Below are 22,784 nucleotides of genomic sequence, written 5' to 3' on the forward strand. Positions count from 1 at the left end.
CTATTCTACGATATCGGTGTTAAAATTCACACCGAGTTATTTAACTACGTGAATGTGGTGAAAGTTCATACCAATATTTTTTACAGTGTGCAGAAATAAAGGCAATTTTCCATATTGTAAGAAAATAATATTCTTCATTAATTTCGGAGAAGTGAACGATTGACGCGGACATTTTTCCCAACAAAACTCTCGAATGAATGCTCTGTCCGGGATATCGGAATATCAAAGGCAATATCTTTATATCCGCGACGATGAGGCACAAAGCACGCGTACGAGGCATAGAAAACATAAGAGATCGCGGTATAACGCACGCATAATGCACCGTTGAAACGAGAAAGGAACAGTGCGTGCGTATACGTAGCTCGCGCGCGCAACACGCACTTTCATCCCGCGTAATTACAACCAGGACGTAACCGGGGAAAGACCGAGCGAACATAAATCGCGAGGACGAGAATTATATCGGGCTCTGTATTTGCGCATGCATCCGATACGGTGTTTCATGTATGCATTTTTATCAATGTACGATATATCTAAATTTTATAATCTAAAAATTATCTAAAAGATATAATACATAGAGGAGAGTCCCCTATTATTAGATGGGCTCCTAATATGAAATAGCGAAGTTGCTGCTAAATTAATAGGCATCCACCATGAATTTATTGCCCCTGGAGTGAAATCTGTTTAGTGGAACAATTTATTGTTAGATCGTGTAATCGTTGCGAAAAAAGATTTGTGATTGAATGTGGACGTTGACAACCTACTATCTCGTATTACAATCCTATCTAATAATAGAGGACTTTCCTGTATATATTAAATGTGCATCACATATACAGGGTGTACTAAAACCAGCGAATATCCTTTTAATCATCGATTCTTTAGAAAATTTCAAGACAAAAATTCTAATACAAAAATGTCAAGGCTATAATAGCTTTTAAATAATAAACGAGTATATTTCACCAATGACAGGCCTGAGATTTCGCGAGCTCAGGCACCGCGACGTGACAAGTGATCAAAGTGTTCCTATGAATGTCATTCTTCTTATTTAATTCGAGTAGAAATTTGCAACGTGTTGTAACTTCAAAGTGTTGCAGCTGTCAAAGTGACCGATCAATATTAGTTACCATGAAGGTTGTTACTGTGCTAAAAAGAACGACATTCATATGAACACTTATCACTTGCCATGTCGTCCTGCCTGAGCGCGCGCAATCTCAGGCCTATCATCTGTCAGATATAATCGCTTATTATTTAAAAACTATTATAGCCCCGACATTTTTGTATTAGAATTTTTGTCTTGAAATTTTCTAAAGAATCTGTTATTGAAAGGATATCCGGTGGTTTTAGTACACCTTGTGTACACTGAAGATGGCAATTTCGCTACCATAGCTAATCATGGTTTGCTAAAAAATACTGTTGCTGCCGCAACTATAAATTTCTAACCACAGCAAAAACAGTTTGCTGTCGCACCTGACACAATAGGCACACTAGCACAATATTTAGCTATCGCAACTAAACATTAACGGCCCATATTTTACAACTGAAATTTGGTTGCCACATGCAGTTTTTAGCTACGGTAGCTACATTTTTCTTTCTGTCTATAGCGTATGATAGATTCACATAAAATGTCATTCTCAAATTAGCACCTATGCATTTCGCGTGCCCCATTGTGCGCGCCACGACACTGTGCGCGTAAGTGATACGAATGCATCTTCGATGATTACTTCGCGAGCTATACGTCTTATAAATTACCGGAACAAATTGAGCAGAACTAATTCTAATTAATGTTATCCGAGAACAAATTAGCAACTAATCTATCTACATTATTGTTATTACAATTTTGTTCCTACATGAATATTGTTTCGCTAACTTAATCTTTCTTTAGCGGAACATCATTTTTTAAAGAAACTTACAAAGCAACAAGGTTTCTCCGTTGATAACTTTTTAGCAGCAAATGAGCAACAAATAAAAACATTAATTGGAATTAGTTCTGTTTACTTTGTTCGGCTAATTTATAAGACATCCGAGTTATTACTTAGGTGAGCTTTTAGATTTAATAAAACACGTCGCGGCATTGTCGCCGGATCCCAGCTACGATTTGCATTATGCGACGCATTGTACGCATTGTTCCATCTCGGCGTACGATGAAGGATGGGGAATAGGGGGAAAATTCTTTCTCTTTGGGATCATCATTTCCGGCCTATCTCCACGTCGCGTCCGCTTTGTCGTACTGATTATACGTCGGATTGATTCGCGGAACGCGGGCGCCTTCGTGTAGATGCGTAACGAGGATACGCGCAATGTCGCGATGACAAGCGAGCGGCCCCACGAAGTCGTCATGCGTTATAGATAACGCGCAGCTTCCTTGGCTCGAAAGGATTTCTCATTACGGCGCGAATACGTCCTTTTCCGAGATAAAGACGAGCAAAGTCGGCGTCAGAAACAATTTAAAACTTCTCTGTGAAAAGGATTCATTGTGAAAATTAAAAATATTTCACGCTCAACTTTGTAAAAGAGTTAAAAATATTGCAAAAGAATAGAGTTAATGCAGTTGACCGATTAAACTATTTCACGCAATTAATAAACATGACGTTGAAATAGGGCGAAATTGGAGGAAACGGCGTAATTCGAAAATAAGTCGCTAGAGAAACTGCTCTCGCCTCGTGAAAAATAAAGTTTGGTCCGGAACGTTTTAAACTTCACTCGGCACTCTCCTCGTCTTCGAACGCGTTTCTTCACCGTCGGTGCAACTTTTCTAACATAAAAAGAGTAAAAAAGGCATCGTTAAAGTGCAAGTTGACTAAACTTAACAACCAATGGTTGTTAGAGTGGCAACAGCAAGCCGCTTACCCGTGTATCGCGCAACCCTTTCCTTAGGTGCGTGACGTTGGAGCAATTTGTTAAGTAGGAAGGGAAAAGGGTCGATTTCTAAAGTGAGAAACAAAGAGGCGGAAGCAACGAAAATTAAGGCAAGAAAGAACAGAAAAATTTAGCCGCTCTGTGTACAGTTAATGGAAGGAAATTTAAATAGTACGTTTCGTTCTAGCAACTGCGCGCGTTTTAATTCACGTTCAAAAGAATTTCGTTAATTAATTATGCAATAACGGAACAGCATTTCTGGACCTATTTTCCTGGCTCGCATAACTGAAATGAACTTTGTTAAATCGAAAGGAGAGAGAAAGAGAGAATGGCAAATGCGCACAAAATGCATAAAATATCGCAGACACACAGCGAGAGATTAAACTCGCCCGTAAACGGAAGAAGGAATTATTACGGCAAAGAAAAATTCGAAATGAAAAACAGAAGTACGACGGATAGCGGAGCGGCGGCCGACGCGAAATGGGAGAGAGAAAAAGGATCACTCCGGCTACTACCGGGTCGTAACTTTTTCGCCAGGATTATAAAATTAACGTCGAACATCGTCCTATCCCGCCACCCTCTCGCGTACCCCGCGGGGCCCCGCGCGAGTCTCCCCGGAGGGCTGCAATAATCGTGAACGTCAAATTTAACGTTTGCGCTCGCCCGATGCAATCCATTAGATATTGCTCATAAAGAGGCCTCGTATCTCGGCTGCGCATGCGAGCGTATACACGTCCGCTGGAGCGCGAACGGCCTTTTTTTTCGGGCGGCCACTTTTAAAAGCACCCCCGCCCCCCCGACAACCTCCCCCGTCGCCGATCCATTCCCGCGGTCCAGCTACCCGTCAGTCCGGGTGCCCTCGCCGGTGGCAATCAACGATCGCGACAGCTACGTAAAAATTTCCCCGGTTTTCGAAGATCGCCCGGGCAATTTGTGCGCGACGCGCTGCCGGTCCCGATAATAAAGCAATGCAAAATGATATTGCGCGATGCAGGTGAAATTTCACCGTTGCGTCGACCGTATTTTGTCATAATGACGCTCCCGATTCGCGAGAGATCGACAGCGGGGGGGTGAGATTTTACCGTGCACGTTCGGCGGCGTCACGTCAATGCACGGTCTTCCGTAGAGTTCTCGTTATTCGCGCCGACGGAAGTTCGCTGCACCGAGCCGAATCGCATGCGTTGCATTCGTATGTATGACGTTTTCAAATATCGTTTTTTACCGCTTCACGTCTCGCGTACACTGACAGCGATAGCATTTTATGCGCATGCAACTCAAATTGAACACCGCTCTCGTATACATATCCAATTGCATCGCGACGATTCAATCTACTCGTTAAGTGAGTAATTTAAAAGCGTATATATATATTTTTTAAAGAGAATACCTTGTATCCAGACTCGATATTCGCGTTATTATACATCGCACGTGTTCGGATTTGTCGAGTTTTCGATTGGCACGATCGGGCATTTGGGATTCACCTGAAGCCTGCCGTTATCTCGGCCAATTCCACCCTCCTCGATTCGTTTGTCCATAAAGCCCGCGCCGAGTCCTCGCCGAAAATCGCTCGTGCGAAGTCGTTACCGGATATAGACGGCGCGGTCGTTCGACGTTGGTATATCGCGCCCGATATCTTAACGATACATCAGCCCCGATATCGCGATTCGTCCACCGCGCAATCTACACGGATGCGCACAGCGCAAACAGCCGCGGCTGCGAGCCGTGGTCAAACACGGGCTACGATAATACGAGTGCTAAACACCGGGTATATCGCTGCATTATTGCTCGTACTTACACGCGTATGGCGGTGCGTGTTCCAGGAAGGCAACGGAGGGGCAGTTCCACCCAATCTTATGCGCCTGTGGTTCGATAAATAATATAAATCGTGGATAAATGTATAACGATTTGTTTCTATCGAACGTTTCAATTTGATACAATTTTATTACACAATTAGGATAAAGGATTTTGCCTAAAAGTTCTTTCTCCGTTCGGCAATTTTACCTTTCCACCGAAATATTCTATGTTTCTTACTCCCGCGTCTATTACCGATCGCGAAATAATATAACGGAACTGAAACGTAGCGCAGCGCGACGTGGAATAACGAGTAACATTTCAGCAAGAAACACACATGCGTTCGCACAACAGAAAAACCCTCGGAATAATAAAAGAATGTCGAGGAGGGTAAAAATCCTCCACCACTCCGCTCCGCATATTACTTAATCCAACCGACCTATGCGTGCGCATACGTGCGTGTTTACGCACACAAGTTATTCGCATTTACGAGCGGCGGACACTTTTTCACGGTCGACGGCATTACGTTTAATTCGTAATAAACCAGGCAAAATCCACACTTTTAATTCCTTATCTCTGACGAGTCAGACGGACAGTCGGGTTCGCATTTTCCGGAGAAGGAAAAGTACATCGTTTCTCGCATGCCTGCGGTTTGCATGTACTTTCATTCGTGAACAATATAGGTTTACGTTTGTCGCTCCAGCTTGAAAAGCGGGAGGGAATCTCACGTTTCGACACTGGAAATGCAAACTCGAGAGTCAACGACGCCTGGAACCATCGAAAGGAAACGAAGGAGCCGCGATATTCCGTTTCAAATGCTGATTTCCACGAATGCCTTTGCTATCAGTTTCGCACGGCACGCAGACGGGAAATACGGAAAATATCCGCGTGGCGTTTAAGAGGGATGTAATTTTATAGCAGACATTGCTTTCAGAGAAATACTCGGCGGATTAATAACAAAGTTGGATGATACCGTTCCGTGAATACCGAGTGCGTCAATTTTCAGGATTTCAAATGGAAGCAGAAAAATCAAGATAGGAAAACGTATCTCGGCGGACCAAAATACATTTGGGTTTAGACATTTGCGCCGAGAGGTAAACTTTATTAAGGGGAAGATGAAACATTAAGTCAATTATACCGCTCTTCATGATCTCGGTGAAAAATGACCATCATAATCCGACACGATGCGTATACGAGCATAAAACGTGCGACTAATTGCGGCGCTCCATAAAAAACGGCGCTTAACGTCAGTTCCATGCAGTCCGCGCTGCAGCGATCTTCGTGGTAGGGGGAGAAAGGGGTAAATATTACTTGGAAAAACGCGTCCAATTAATGGGCGTAATCCCGTTATATGCTCATCTCAATAAACGTCAAGTCTTTTATCATTCGTCAGTCGCGCGACGATAATGGCGCGCACTCCACTTTCCGTCGCGTTTCCACTCACCTTTTTAAAAATACTTGCCCTCGCTTAACAAAAAAAGCGCCGAACCGGAAACGAGACGCGAACGTATAGTGGATCCAATCGCAGACGCGGCTTTATTCGAGTAACAGGGTAAACAAGCTTGTAGATCAAACGGTATCCAGGAGAGTGTATGCGTTATGCATGGAGAGCAGCGACAAACCGTGCTCGGGATATTTGATCTCGGAAAGCTTGAGATAACAGGAAAGATACGAAGTGGATGGTGTAGAACAAAAAAGCACCTACTCGCAATTCAGCGAATCCGGTCGACGCGTAGATTATAGATACTTTAATATCGGGGATCAAACGCCCGAGTGAATGTCGAAACTGTCGAGTGGCCACGGCGGCAACCGTGGCTTTCGCCGCGACTCCGGCCACCAAATGATCGTGAGAGATAGAGGTAAATGGTGGGTTTCACAACGTGGGGTCACAGCGTGCAAAATACCGCGGACATCATGACCGCACCCGGCTGGCAATACAGAGAGATCCCGGCCTAGGCTTGGATGTTATAACGCTGTTAACACCAGCGATCGCTTTCAATCCACGCAGTTCATCATCCCATATTGATTCCGCCGCGACGAGGACCGGGAACGACGGGGGATGAAAAGGACGCGATCAACCGCGCCATGCCGGATCACCGATTCGCGCGGCTCGAGGATGATTGATAGAATGAAATCTTTATTATATTTTATTAACATCGCGTCGTAAAAAGAAAAAAAAAACTGAAACAATCTGATCGTCGTGAAAAATTTTCTGTGAAAGCATCGTTTCCATTGATACCGCGCTATCTACTTGGGAACATCGTCACATCGCATTGTATGCAGGCCTCGCTCACGGCGGAAGCCATCACGGCCCTAACGAGATCATCAGAGCGAGCTACAATGATAGTCATCATCATCGTTCTGCACGCGGATCTGATCGCCTACTCAACTGTGTCCCCGAGGGTCGGGCGTGGACGATGATGATTGCGCGGGGGTTTGATTTATACTTTCATTCGGTTACACCGCGCAGAAAAGATGAAAACATTAATCCTGTTTATTTCATCGCTCTCAAAGCCGTACCTAACGAACGTCCGATGGAGTTAAATTTCGTAAATAATAGATCATGAAAGTGATAGTCGCAATTCGGCTGCCCGTACGCGATCTACTGTTCGTTATGTCACATTGACGACGGCGCGAGAGAGAGTGGGAGGGAGAGAGAGAGAGAGAGAAAGAGAAAGAGAGATAGAGCAACGTAAAGGGTGAGAGAATGAGATAATAAGGGAGAAAAAGAGAATGGATAAGAGAGCCGGGAGCTAATAAGCGTTCGTGAATCATCGCTGCTGCAACAGCGGGGTCATCGTATCGGGACACCACGGTAATGATGATCATCGTCATCATCATCGTCTCTGCGGCCAGCAACCACTCATTTGCTTTTCAGCGAGGGGCGCCGTGGCGTAAAAGCCACGTGATTGCAGCCGTCCGATTCGTCGAACGCGCGGACATGGTGAAACCACATTTTCAGCACCTTGCAGCGACTACTCGAGTCTTCCACACTGCCCCATTACGATTGGAAATTGCCGATAAATATTTAGATACGCAAAGTTTCGTACGAATCGCAATATTGTACACCTTTATCTTACTGTAGATTGTAAAAAAAAAACAATAACAGAGATCGTTCCCTTATTTTATTGAAATAGCAAACGACTTTCTCTCCAACGATGTCACATAAGCTTTTGTAAGAAGGAAAAGGGATGCACGCTGAATTCCCGCAAAGTGCACCGCTACGTCCCGTATAATTTTGTTTACGGTGCACAAAATTACTCCATACGCCGAGCAGTTTTCCGAAACAGCCCAGGGGACGAGAATCCCAGGCGCGGGCTAAACGGATTATTGAAATTCGAGTTAATTCGTTTACGCGTTTAAATGCGACAGCGAGCAGGCGCGTCATGCGATCGCATGCAGGGAGCGTCGGGCAAATCTTTTCCGGGCGTCGGCTTGCAAAAACAGTCGGTATACGTCCACAGTAATGGCGTTAGCGAGAATTTTAAAAAACACAGAGGAAAAAGAGAGAGAGAGAGAGAGTGAGAGAGAGAGAGAGGCCTACCCTCGATAATACACCGTGAAAGTGCGCGAGGGCGGAAATAGCGGATGCCATTTCGAAAGCGGCGCGTGGACCGCCGTCAGGAAATCCAGGAAAATTCGACGTGAAAAATTCTGTAAAATGCAGCGTTCACTAAACTGAAGAATTAAAGAAATATTTTATCAGGCTTGGCGGCGTTTGTACTATATATTTTGTACGCAGCGATTTTTTCATAATAGAGTAATGCAACGACGTAACTTAATTCCGTAAATCTTTTTTAAACGCACCTTTTTAAACGCGTTCTCGATAAATCCTACATATAACAATATTTTCTAATATATTATTTCAAGGTAAAAAAAAAGACCCTTTCCTATGACGTTTCCCTCGAAATGCATTCCGCGAGAGATACAAATAGGAGTATTAATTTACCTTGCACAATACTTATTTGCTTACAAAGAATCTATTTCAACTTATAACAAAAGCATATTAAATCTCTGTGTATTCTCGATGCAAAGTAAGGGAATAATAGAATTCCTGTCGAAACGGTCAATTCTATGTTCGTTTCAGCTTTTAATTTCACAAAACGGAGTCGTGAACGTCGAGGCATTGGCGAAATGGCTAACGCGCGATTTCAAAGCGTTGACGAGCGCGTTGAAAAATCTGGAAAATCTCGAGCCCGAAAATTCCATTGAACAAAGGGGAGGGGGGGAAGGAGGGATACTAGCGATGGTGCTCAACGCTGGACGGTTTATAGCCATTGTGCTTTCGCCCATAGCGCAATCAAAGCGAGAATCGAATGGCGGTCCGAGTGAGCGCAATTTCACAGGGCATGAAACACTGACTTCATTATCCGGTTGTTAATCCTACGCCATAGACTCCTCGCGCTCGCTCCACCTCCCGCTGTGATGTTAAATTCAAAATCGACGAGCCACCCCGCCGATGTAAAACTATATAGTTCGAGGTGTTTGTTGGTTGAGGATAGTTCTTGTAATTTTCGAGCAAACTCTCGGCAAGTCAGAAAACAGTTCGATTACGTATTAATGGTACATTCGTAAAATTTAATTCCGTAATCAAATATTTTCCGCGCCCTTTCGTACAAAATTAAATGGATAATTATGTAGATAATTATAATTTTCAGAAAATATCGTCATTTCTTTAACTTAAGTGACAAGGACAATTCGAAATAAATAGACAATAAGAGTCGAGCGCTAGTGTTAATGCGTATATATTGTGATGAGTAATAGTACAATCCAAAACATAAACTATAAAAATAAAAATAACGAGCGAACGTTTCGACCCTTTCTTTGGGTCATCTTCATCGCAAACAAGTAAGTCGGTTGGAACAGGATATGCTTAAAAAATAGTCGCAAAAATATCACAATTAACATAATTGAAAATAAAAATACAATCGAGTTACGTTAAAGTTGAATGTATAAAGCGATACCGCTATAATGGTGTCACGTAGAACGAAATCGAGACTGCGACAGTCGAAGTACATAACGAAATCTACTATTCGTTAATATTGAAACTTGTCAGAAACGAAGTCGCGGGAGAGAGATCTGTCCAAATAATTAAAGGAGATGGTCAGACAGTAAAATTTAGAACGTTCCATAGACTGAAAAGTGATAAAAATAAATTCGCTAAAACCTATAATAATAAATGAGATAACATTGCCGCGTACTTGAAAACAAATCAAGTGTTCGCGAAGGCAGATCAACATGACTCAACGTATCCCTCCGACTATTATCCATCCTCGACGACGTCGCCGTCGCCTTTAGGTTGCTGACCTGCAACGTGCGGAGAGGCCGGTTTATTATTTATCAGGCTATCGTATCTCACGACTAAGCTACCCGTGTACACGCTTTTAAAAAACGCAAGCGCCGTCGCGCACAAACGCCGCGACCGATTTACTCGCGTTGAGAAGGCAAATGAGTCGAATGAGATCAAGAAATTCCGACTGGTCCGACACTCCGTTCCTTCTCTTCTGCCTCTTCCTTCCTATTTTCCCTATACCCCGCCCTGTTCTTCCGCAGGCTGACCGCGAAGTCGCTGCATGCGAATGGCCGTTAAAGCGCGTTCCTTGAGAACGAAACGCGTGCGTGCGACGACGGCTCGTACGCGTTTCGTGCGTACCTGGGTAAGAGGGCTGGTATGTAGGAAGTAATAAGCGGGGTGAATAGTGGCGTATCCATAATGCACTACCGCCCGTCCTCCCTCTGTATATTATGCGTTTCCCACCGTGCGCGCCCGCTCGACGCTACGCGATCTTTCGCTCCTTCCCTACCCGCGCGGCGGTTCGGCATTACCGTCCCGACCTCTCCAACCATCGGCCACGCCACCCTTTCTCGCGTGTATTGCGTAAGACTGCACTTACGCGCATTCATCGTGGCAGCCGGATTGACCGGGTCAATGCGCTCGGCTGCGCGCGAATGTTGACACGTCGCCGCGTGACGATTCGCCGCGGTATTCAACGACGATGTTTACATCTACCGCTTTGATATCGGACGTACATTGACCGATTTTCTTTGACATTTTGTCAATTGCAGCTGTAGTGATAAAAGGCACAAACGCGCGCGCGCGCGCGCGCGCACACGTGCGCTTCTCTACTGCGCACTGGAAATGAAATGTTTTAATATAAAAATGCACGATAGCTCTCCGTCCCTTCTCGATTAATTGTAAAAGCAGGAGTGTTTATTTTTCACAAAGGAAAAACATGTCATAAAATCGAAAAATGAAAATATAAAAGGAATGGAAATGCAAAATATTTATTTGCGTACTGTCCACACACGTGAGACGTAAAAAATGATATATTTATTTTAAAGGGTAAAAAGTCAAGTGAAATATAGTTCGGACGACGAGGAGGCGAGCTTCCTCGGGGCTAACCCGCCGCTATTTGATCGCCATTAAATTATTCATTCGCATACTCCTCTTCGTGTCCTCCTGAAATGTCAGGAAGGTTCAAAGCCCGACGGCGCGACGTACGGTTACGAATAATAGAACATATAAATCGCATACCGGTTTTGCATGCGCACGTGTATTGAATTTCCGGCCCGTGTCTATTTGTAATCGCGCGCTCACTGATGAAAACTCATATAAGAAGTTAGAGAATCGCAAACGAGCGGGGAGCCTTTCGTTCGGGACGAGAAAAATTTAATCAGCGCGCCGCGTTATCACGCGATTATGCATATAAATCACTGGGTATGGGACATACATCACCGCGAGATTCGTTGCCAGGCTTACGCACGTCCCATATTCCGAGAGCACGGGGTGCGAATGAACGATGCTTCCAGAGTGGAGAAGACAGAGGAAGAGGAGGAGGAGGGAGAGGAGGAGGAAAGAACATTTTCAACGTAGAAAGAGAGGCTCGCCCGCGGTGCGAATAAACGACGTTTCGCTAGTGCACGTAACGAAAGAAGAGAAGGAAGACTGTTCGAATGGGAGAAGAGAGAGAGGAAGACAGTCTAATGCCCATGTGACTCCTTTCGCATGTGAATACGCGCTTCTTTCCTTCTCGCGCGCTCTCCCTCTCCCTCCCTCTCTCTTTCCCCCTTCGCGCTTTCATATTTTCATCCGGCCGTTCGCCACCGCCTACCCCTTTCCATCGCAAAGGAGCCTCTGTAAAATTCTCTCATCTGAACGCTGCGTACGGTTCAGAGTCCGCGTAAGGACCCCCGTATGTGTTTCACCAGGTCAGGTCAACGACCCATGCGCCCGGCGGGAAGGGAGCGGAGGCGGAGGGATGAAGAGTGGAAAAGGGTGAACGAAGGGAGGGACGGCAAAACGCGGTCCTCCAGATATTGCGCCCTCTTGGTGAATGCACTCCTCTCCCTGTGCGCGATGCGACGTAAAAAAAAAGAGAGAGAGAAAAATGCGCGCGCGCGCGCTTTGCCGTAGTTGGTGCGTCACGTGCGTGCACGGAATCGCGCTCGTTGCTGTGGCTGCATTATTCAATGGTACATAACTACACACGCTTCTGCCAGCCCGAAGAAAGCGGCACGACGCTTCCGTGCGCGTTAGGCGGCGCGAGGTAATTATTCTCTCCTTGAAATCTGAATGCGAGGCGGGACGCGGCAGTGTCCAACGTCGTTACGGTATTATTTATTTTAGCGCGTTTTCAACACGGGTCACGTATTAACGGCGGAACAAGGCGGAACTCGTCTCGTTTCAAGATCTGAATATAACGCCTGAATAAAACGTGAAAGTCAAATTGGATAATGAAAGGTCTGAGATGCAAATAGCTGAGAAGAAATCGTATTAAGCGAAAGAAAAATGTACATATCCGCGATACTTGGTATTTTCGAGCCCGCATATTAATATCTCACATTATAATCGCTCCGATCGTCGACCCCGATGAATCCGCCCCGGCTGAAGTGGGTCTTATCAATCACTCATTTTAATTCGAACCCTCTGAGAAACAAACAGATGCATCATCGATATTGTCAGCGCGCGGTGATGAAATCGTATTCTGCCCTGCACAAATGTCTTAAGTGAGTTTCGACCACATGTCACATTATTATTAACAAATTTCACGCCACCAATTTCGTCCATGAGCGCACGAATCTCCTATCGGATCACGATACTTCTTTCGGTCAATTTACTTTAAGATAGTTATGTGCGGAAACGGACTAATAGAATTGAGAGTTCAATATCACCACGTCCTAATCTCTTGAGTTGAGGTTGTTTGTCCGACCAGATGACCGGTCGTTAGCGTACGTGTGTGTGTATATGTGTGTTGCCAGCGAGCCGACCGAGGTCCTTTTCATCCCTCTAAAGCGGCCGGATTGAACGAGGAACGGCGCTTTTCGAAAACGGGACGCGTCGAACGAGAACTCTCTTCGGGGCGACGTGAAAAGCAGCATGGTCAAAGGGAAAAGAGGCAGAGTGGATTGGGTGGAAATACGAAGGAGTGGGACCCCGGTTTGAAGGCGTGGCGTGGGTGCCTGTGGGTGCCCCCGACGAATCACTTCTCGAATCGACTACATTCGCTTTCGTTCTGACTCACATTTCAAGCTTCCCACCGCGATGGCCCGCCGGGACGTGACACGGCGGCGATCGCGAACGCGTCGCGAAAGGAAACGCGAATCTAATATTCCGCATACGTCCTCCGCTTCTACATGATTGGTACTGAATGAAGAACACCTTTCGACGGAATGCAATATGCGAGGGCAACGGAGTACATCCGGTAGCTTCGATTCGAATTTTACGTTATTACTACGAACGTACGATATCGAGGACGATTGTGCGTTTTCAAGTTTTAATATTATTGGCAAATACGAGCTGCACAAAGATAAAAAAGCTAGAGTGGAAATATCTGAATAATTGTGAATTGATTGCATGCCTTACGTTAAAAGGGAGATCTAATAATTTTTAGGCGCCGACAGGCGAGGCCGTGCTTATATGACCCGGCACACGGGTAATTGGAATTCCTGATACATGTCGTACCGATCGACGGCAACATAATGCAGAGAAAGCGAAATGTGCGATGCGGAATTGCGATGTTCCATTAGCGAGCGTTTTATTTACCACCCTAATGCGCGATAATCATGCGTGTATGCGTCAAACTGAAATGGTTGTATAAGCCCATGTACCGAAAGCATTAGTGCATTTAATACTACGAAGAAATATAGCTCGGAACCTCTGACGAAAGAAAAAAAAAGAGATAAACAGCTCTTCGCATGGAAATAATCGCATCAGGAAGTAATCAACAGCATAAAGGGGTCCCTGTACGAAAAACTGGGGCTACTATAAAGGCAGTTTGGACGCTAATGCTAATCATTATGTGCTGATACTTACATGACAGGCGTAAGTGTCCGATTAAGATTGGAGTCTCGATAATTATTAAAATAAGCGCACATAATAAAGACTAATGTACATTTAATCCGTTAGGACTATCGCAGGAACCGGTTGTTATCGTAATATCCGCCGTTCCATCGAGAACAATTCTCAAACCGTGGCGAGCTCGTCGACGACATCTTTCACGACGTGACGAGCAATAAATCGACGTGGAAAAAAGAAACGCCTTAGTAGGTTGATACGAGGCTGGCGAACCGGTTCCGGGCCGCGTTTAATGCAGATGCGCCGGGACCCCCTACGAAATCTTGTAATGAAACGATTTAGACGCGGAAATCTACACCTAAATCGAGTGCCGGCGAGCTTTCTCTCGCGACCGGTAGAAATAAAGACTGATCCTCTCCTGCAAACGAACGTCACGAGTCTTTTCAGGTTCGTGCAGCGACATTGTTGACTGCTCGGTGCAATCATAAGGGAAAGGTAATATCGCAGCCCCCTGGACCTCAGCTGCCGACTCTGTCTCGTATTGGCTAACTGGAATACCGACTCGCGCGCAAACTAGGAATAGACTTTGATAGGCACCAGTGGACGTTGTAAAAAAAAATCATTAAGGTTTAACTGGCCTTTCTAGTTAAGCAAGTCATGCAGCATCTCAAATCTCGATAATCAATCGCGTTCGTCGAAGGGGATTGTGAAAGAACGTAGCGGGAAGAGGGAGCGGAATGTTTAGGGGATGGTATCACCCAATTCCACCTCACGTACGCCACGCCCAAGACTTTCCTGGAGTATTCGCGGAGAAGGACGGGAACGATGATCGTCGGCGTTTCTGCCGGCGCGGCGGCGTGACAAATCGCGAGCCGCGATATCGTTCGGCGGCGACAACGCAACTATTCCATTAAAATTCGCAGCGGTGGCGGCGGCGAACGATAACGACGTCGGAGGTATAGCCGGGACCGCACGACTCCGTCGTTGCCGTCGTCATCGGCGGCGACGGCGGTGGCGGCGACTAACGCGCACGCGAAAGTTTCGTCCGTCGCGATGCGCGACGTGACACGTCGTGGCGTTGCTTCAACCGTCGGCGAGATTATATGCGGAATTCGTACCTCGGCGATAAACGGGTTTCTATAGGCTCGTGCGAAATACCGGGTGGCTTGACAAGAGCAATTTATCATGCTCGATCTGTATTTGCATACGTCGTCGGAGAGCCCCGTCGCTCATGCCCGCCGCGACATCACATAGTCGAGTGCCTTTTGAAATTTGCGTGTTTGCGAATACGAGGCTGCTCTCTATCTCTCTCATTCTCTTTCACTCCCGTTCCGCCCGTCCCACCTTCGTACACACACGGCGATCGCCCTCTGAACCCTCCCTCTTTCTCTCGCTCCGCAGCTCATCGCTTCAAACGTCCCCGACGAATGCCTGCGAGCTTCTGTTCGAGACAAACGATGCGCGAGATATGAATTCGTGCGCGGGACTTAACTGATCGTTTCGAGGGACCCGCCGATCCGCCGCGTTGGTAATCGCGGGGCTGCCGGACGCTGAAAGAGGTCCATCTATATTCTATAGCGTTCGTCTGCGGTGCCGAGAGAACGCCCGACGACCCGTGAATTCAGTAACGCGTAGGTGCCGTATTTGATTCTCATCAGACGCGTTTGCCCGTCCTTCCCGTTCGCACGAGTGAAGCGATCAACTAACTTGGAAAACGACCAACAGACAGGCTAACTTGGGTAGATCATATCAGGACTATATTTCACATTTCCGTTTACACCTGAGAGATCTTAAAGCCCCTTCTACCATCCGCAGCGAGAGACCAGAGCGTCCAGTTTTCTCTCGGTCCAGAATGTATCGGAGAGCTTGAAGCTCTCTCTAGGGCCAGCGGTCACGCCTCTTCCCAAACGGCCGCCAAGCGCATTTCTCGATACAGATAAGTCATGTCCGTCATTTTTTAACACTTGCGCGCGCGATTCCCCCGGACCCCCCTTCTTCGGACTCGCCTCTTTCAACGGTCTCTCACCGGCAATATCGCCCGGGCGAACGCGCACGGTGACGATTTCTCATCGGCCGCACCGCCGGACTTTTCCAGCGGCGCGAGTTTTATCTCGCGCTTCCACCCTTAATTTGATTAATCGACGAGGATCTTGACCCTCCGCGCCGGCATTAATCACCGTCCGGTCGTATGCATACATGGCCGCGGCATTAGGAGCGCCATACCGGGAGACCGTGGACGGTCTCTCGCCATTTGTTAGAACCGCTTGTTTAGAGAGAAGCTTTACACACTCGACCGGCTCTTCCGCCTCGGCGCGCGGATATTAATGGCGGATTAATTCGGCGGAGGTACATCCTCGATGTTACGTGAGAGACTCGTACAAGTTGGGCTCGCGGTGTCTCCCGTCATCTGCCCGCGATCTTTTCAGTTGCCATGATCGGCGGGCCAATTCTTTTTGGAATTACAATAGGTACGTTTACCTTCTTCCTTTAGGGGACCACTTTTATCTTAGAGAATCAGAAAAAAATACAATCGATCGGAAAGGATGTAGAAGAAATTCGCTGGGATGAAAATTTAGAAATGTTTATCCAAATCGTAAATCGTTATGCGTTACAAAATTGTATTTTGATATTAAAGAAAGGGGAGAGAAGGAGAAAATTATTTTATCGCGCTGACAAACAGGTCGCCTTTTGTACAGAAATGGTTTTTACAATTATTTTAGCAATTTATACGATTTTTAATAGAGAAAGTTCCTACTGAATGGGACACTCGTATTTTTACTTTTTCGTCTTTTTATTCACTTTTACTTTTTTTTACAGTAAAGGTGAACAATAAATAGAACGTGCATACGTTATTTTTAATGTTGCTTACAGAATTCATTCGCGTGCGTCCTTATTCTTCTTTTTTCTCATTTATGCAATTCGTTGAATATTATCGCATACAATGACGTCTACGCGACACGGCCACCTGCAGGAGCAGCAGGCGGGCAAGAACGACCGATTAGAAAAGACTCACTCGCTATTGCGAGGCGCTAAACGTTCGCCCTGATTTCGGTGGCAGACCCCTACTGCCGGAGGGTCGCAGGTCTTGATTTACTAGCTGTTTATACCCTTTCCAACCCCTGGGGCCTGCATTATAACCGTATTTATACTAATAGCCTCGCCCAGAGTTGCGCTAGGTTCACAGGTCTAGGTGTGATTTACTGACAATGTTGTCGCTATTAAACGCGACGGTAAGAAAAATAAAAAAGCAGCACAATAGCCGTGTGTACGCGGGCCAAAGGGTGGCGACAATGATGTTCGGCTATTACCTGTCAGCCACGTAAGATTATGACTTCCGTCTCAAAGAACACCGAAAGGAGGCGAAGCTTTTGGTAGCGTCGAGATACGTTTGAAATAAGCAGCTAGCTGTTGATGGAAATTAAACTACGTCCGTTTAAATATCATATATCACTGTCCACAAAAAAGGAATCTCGCGGTGATCTGGGCAATAAACGTAAAGCGAAAGTGTCTCTGTATCACGGCGCAAATCCATATGAAAATATCCTTGTGACCCTTATTCAATACGCACGATAAAATCGGCTTAAACCGACCCCTATTTATCCCATTGGAATAATATCGATCACGCATAATTAGAAATTAATTTACGATCGAAACTGTTGGGCGGTGTAGACGATATAATCTCCGCGAATAAATTCGCGATGCTTTGTCAGCAAGTCAGCGAAAGATTGAGCCATTCCTCTGTAGGATCGATAAATCAGAAAGTTCTGAAGGATGTCGTCGCCGATATATGTAGAGAGAACAGTCGAGCAGTACGAGCTGTACCAGCGGACGGATGGAAGGAAGGAAGGAAGGAAGGAGGAGGAGGAGGAGGAGGAGGAAGGAGGAGCCGTGGCGCAGGGATCTCTCCAGTAACAGGATGTAATTATGATCGGTGAGATACGTCACGCATAACCCCCGTATTGACGTCCACAAATCACGCTGCACGGCCGGCCATGCGGTATCTCGCGCCACTCGGGGGACTACGATCCTCAAACTCAGACGGCCTAACGCGACACTAAATCCAGAATTATGTACGCCGCCGCGCGTGTAGACATCGACGTGGACGCGCGGGATCTCCCGAGGATTCGCCGTGTCAAACGTGGGAAATGTGACGCTCGCGAAATTAGCACTTAAGGCGCACTCGTGAGATACCATCACCTGCCCCGACGAGGCTGGAATAACACGGCACTGGAGCGCGTAGAACGTGCACCCAGATTGTGCCGGACAACTATTTATCTTTCAACTTTCAAGATATTCCAACATGCAAGACGCACCCCTTTACCGGGACCGGGCACCATTTTGCGCTACTTCGTTGTTGTATAATATGATGAATACACAGGAAATTGTGGGATAATAACAGCATAAACACATACGCTCACGTGGACATATTTAATATTTTATCGCAATAAATAGGTGGGAAGTGTACATTTTGTCGAGCTAATAACGGTGTATATTATACACTCAACACATTCATACTTTACAATCAGGCCTTTTTCGATTTCTTATAAGCAGAATAATAAAACTGGAAAAAGGTTGATATGACCACAATGCCATTCAAAATTGTTAGGGCCGAGAACAATTTCACGTCCGAGTTACCGCAGCTAGGTACCAAGGCTCGTAGAGGGACTCCCATCAAGAATGCTATATGTACCTTTTTGAATAAAAGCTGTATTTAATATCAACGAGTATATCAACGAATTAGATTCAGAACTTACGATTTGTATAGTAGTCATCTGTTTCTTGAGTGGTAGTAGTTTTTGTTGCATATTCGGTCCAAAAGTACTCAGAAAATAGTAAGAATACATTATCGTATGTACAATACCATTGAGAAACGCCATACACATAAGAAAACTATGGATGTAGTATCTCGCTGATCCCCACAAAAAAAGTATCGTGGAAAGATGATGGTACGTGTGTAAAAATGATATCTGGCGGTTTTTTTTCCTCAGTACAAACACTATGGTTTCAATGAGATCAAAAAATTTAAGTGACATTCCGAACACCATTATTTCAAATATCTGCAGTAAGAAAATTAAATTTATTTGCGAAATATCATTGTTATCTCAAGTGCTCAAAAAAAAATTAATTTACAGGACGGGGAAAGGGGGGGGTATTGAATGCTAAATGTAGCATCAGAAAAATGCATTTGAAAAATAATTATCAATTCGAATACGTGAATCTGCTGACGATAATAATTCCACGTTGTAAGATAAACTGCGTTATGTCCGGAAAAGAAATTCAGCGCGTAGAACTAATGTGGAGAGAAACGGTATATAGATTCACGACTTTCAGAAAGATAGAAGATTTGCATTGCCTTGTGACCCACATTGGCGTGTTCTCATATGTTGTTTAGTTTTAGACAGGGGTCTTACTTGAAAGTTTATTATCTCAATTGTGTTAATTTTTGCAGAGTTATATATGTTCTTCAAATTCAATATATACCGATATTATTACGTGTATGTCGTATGAGTAACAATTATTTATTATTTAACTCCAACAAACAAGTGTACTTAAATTCAGAACACTTGAGTATAATTTAAATCTAACCTATTTCTTTAGCAATTTAAAAGTTTAACATACCTTCTCAAGGTCAGGACCGTAAAAATCATCAAATGACTCACAATATCTCCAAACGGTAGCTAACGGTTTAGCATATACCATGACTTTACACACTAGATAAAAATTTGCAACTACTTGCAAAATATTGTAACATCGTATAACCCATTTCAACGAGTACGGTTTTCTGTTTTTCATGAATTGTGGACCAGCGAAATAGACGATGTATATATAGAATAGCGATAGAGAAAGAATTGGTATCGGCGAAGACGCTACTGTCCACTCTACCGTTCGTAGATCCGTGTAATCTATATTAATTTATATAACATAATTTTGGAAAAAAACAAGCAATTTTTGTATCTAAGAGAAAGTTTAAAACTATAAAATATATAATAATTCTATGTATTCGTAACTTACTAGCCATTATTTCCGAAAGATTATTAAATTTTAATTGAGCTATAGTTTCACTTTAGAATATGTTTTCCACGGTTGCCTGAACAAAACTAACAGTAGCGAAGAAAATCTAAAATATTAGAAGTGCTGATGCTATGTAAAATCATACGTACATATTCATCACCGCTGCTTGATGCAATATAAGGTGCTTCCATTGTAAGATAATATACTCGATTCTTGCATAACATCGGACGTCTATGGACAGAATTTAAAAATATAATAAATCGTTTTAAAGAGAATTGAATACTAATTTAATTGTTATATATTCAATTAATCTAATTTAATTATTTTTTTACTGAAATTTAGAAAAACGTAAAAAAGATCTTTAATAAAAAGGTATGTTCTTAATATGAGATATCCCAAGAAATCGTTAATAGGAATCCTTTTGGTACACCAATACATTGGTATGCAAATACAGACTTTAGTGATGGTAAAAAAAACCGTATATCGTAAATTCTCATAAACTTTGCGTTCTTTACGCAAGAAGGAAGCTGAGTCCTCAAGTATTTAAAAAAACTGGGGGGATTTAAGTTTAGGACAATCTTCAAGTTATCGTGCCAATTAAACCTATTTTAAAGTATACACTCAATTACCTAATTCATTTCTGGTTAAGTGGAACAATGATCGAGCGAAAATATATGTTAATGTTTTACACTTTGCGCGATTTATTCAGTTTCGTAAGTTAGTTAATTTACAATGCAACCTCGAACTTAACCTACTTCATAATTATTTATAAATACTACTTAATCGATGCGTATAAGATATCGAAAGATATAATAGCTACTATGTTATAATTTACGCGTGGTTTTCTTTATTGCCTCATCGCGCAACGTCCACCATCCAGAACACGATCCGAACCTAGCTGCGGCGTCGTTCGCAGACACGAGCGGTTGAATCGTCGCGGATAATTGCATTTGCGTGATGCGTTGGTGCAGCGCGAATGTGTCTCGCTAGCCGTAGGCGCCACGAAGCATCCGGAGGCTGTCCGGGACTTCCGCCTCGCCGAATGCACCCGTGGCTCTACTCACCCTCCTGCCCCCTTCATCCACCCCCTTCCCTGGGTCCCTTTAAACTCCCTTCGATAATGCCGCGTTCCTATGCGGACCCGGCCATTAACTGCGATATAGCGGACGATCACGTGACGTAACCGTGGGTAACATCAAAGCCAAAGGCATAGTTGCACCCCAGGGAAGGCCTATGACGTTAGCCTATCTCGCTGCAGCCCGCTGCCTGCAACTGCACCGCCTCGAGGCGTCGTCGACGTTACCGCCCGTCGTCCTGGTGCACGGTTAGCTAGGAATTTCGGCTTTAATGCTTAACCACTTTCCAGATTGTCGAAGCTAACACGTGTGCGTAGTTGCCGTGGCTGCAAATTATTCCGTCAACACATCTCTCCGCACTAGGGACTTGCTTTTACACCAAAAACAATGCAATTAACAATATTTTTGACCACTAAGTAATGCCTATGCAAAACAATTAATATTCATAATAAATTGATTAACTGGTTGTATATATAAATATCGAGGCTTACATTGCTACTCGATATTGAAAGATATATCGCGTGTCACGAGCAAACTTCAACGTACGAGCGGAAGTCAAGGAGTCTCTAACCAAAAAGAAGTACAATTGATATATTCCGGAACCTACAATCAGACATCCGCGCGAAGGAAGTAGCAAAGGAATAGAGAGACGGTTTTACATGCTACTTACATGCTCCACGCTAGCTTCCTTCCTTCCACCCTTTCCTGCCTTCGTTGCGAACGACGAAAAAGTTTCACGGTATTTAAGCAAGTTGTGCATAAAATAGTAACGAACCGTCAACCATATGTCGCCTGCTACACAATGTAAAACCGCCCTGCGGGACTTGATAATCGCTCTCGTCCCAATTTGTTCCGTTCTGATTGCTCACGGGACTGACCTGGGATAACCATTACTTACACGGTTCACTTGCTCTACATATTGTGTGTCTACGATATGTTATTTTCTTAGGGCTCCTAAAGAGCGAATAGGGAAAATATCGAATCTTCGGTATTTTCTTATAGCTGCTACTTTACGCACTTAATTTTTTTTTCAAATAAAATAATCATTAAAAAGAAAAATTTATAATTGGCTTAAAGATTTGGCCCGCCAATTAGTTGTGTTTGCTTTTCGAAAAAGTTTCAAATGATTTTTTATTTTCTCAGAAAAAAGACAGAGGCGTAATTACAGGTAGTAATTATTACAGGTAGAATTGCTTATACTCGTATAATGGAGTAATTGCGTACGCAATGGTTTATGGTTGTATAATGGAGAAGAGCTTGAAGGAACAGATAAAGAATTCCAGAACAAGTGCAAAGAAGCGGGGAAAAATAGGGAACATGCAGAAAAGGAGGAAGCGGTATAGGAGCCCAAGCGAGCGTTTTCGCGACAATAGACAGGATGTGCGAAGGGTTACCATTGCAAATCACAATAGCGACCGCAAAACGTGAACGACAGGTTGAATAGACGTGGCTAGAGAAGCGAGTCCTGGAGATAACCTATTATTACCGGGATCTCTTTTATACACATATATAGGCTATTCTGTGGGAAAACTGCGCTCCCTAGGGACGATTTACAATTCATCGATGAAAAAGAAATATCGCATTCTCATCTTGTAGATTTTTATTTTTTATTTCTATTTTTTTTAGATTCTCTGCGTTTTGATGAATACATACAAAAATACGATACGTACTGCAGATATTGTACATCGCGCACATGTAAATTTAAACGCATATATGAAAGAAAACAACAGCGTAAACTATATAATAAAAATTTATTTGTC

The 22,784-nt window shown here is 44.3% G+C and overlaps 2 protein-coding genes across 3 annotated transcripts in view; both read right to left on the reverse strand.

Annotated features, from left to right (window-relative positions):
• Positions 1 to 22,784, reverse strand: part of LOC105566686 — a 141,206-nt gene that overhangs the window by 5,198 nt on the left and 113,224 nt on the right. The window contains exon 4 of one of the 2 annotated variants that reach the window (XM_012020889.1): positions 20,105 to 20,179. The exons of the other annotated variant lie outside the window; for it this stretch is intronic. The gene's annotated coding sequence lies outside the window, so the exon portion shown is untranslated. Of the gene's footprint in view, positions 1 to 20,104; positions 20,180 to 22,784 lie in introns of those variants that run through there. 2 annotated transcript variants of the gene reach the window in all.
• On the reverse strand, positions 18,350 to 20,031 carry LOC105566688 (elongation of very long chain fatty acids protein 1-like). Its single transcript, XM_012020893.1, has 4 exons — positions 19,949 to 20,031; positions 19,556 to 19,839; positions 18,691 to 18,993; positions 18,350 to 18,626 (listed from the first exon to the last, which is right to left on the reverse strand). The coding sequence occupies exons 1-4, from the start codon at positions 19,953 to 19,955 to the stop codon at positions 18,459 to 18,461; spliced, it is 762 nt and encodes a 253-aa protein (XP_011876283.1). The 5' UTR covers positions 19,956 to 20,031; the 3' UTR covers positions 18,350 to 18,458.

The sequence above is a fragment of the Vollenhovia emeryi genome, unplaced genomic scaffold (genome assembly GCF_000949405.1).
Source record: "Vollenhovia emeryi isolate VEMERY1.0 unplaced genomic scaffold, V.emery_V1.0 DF939143.1, whole genome shotgun sequence".
Taxonomy (NCBI): domain Eukaryota; kingdom Metazoa; phylum Arthropoda; class Insecta; order Hymenoptera; family Formicidae; genus Vollenhovia; species Vollenhovia emeryi.

Coding starts and splice junctions, on each gene's coding strand:
- LOC105566688 (XM_012020893.1), bottom strand. Junction 18,994..19,555: donor ACGGTCCTGACCTTGAGAAG/GTATGTTAAACT, acceptor TTCTTACTGCAG/ATATTTGAAATAATGGTGTT. Junction 18,627..18,690: donor AGATGACTACTATACAAATC/GTAAGTTCTGAA, acceptor TTATTCAAAAAG/GTACATATAGCATTCTTGAT.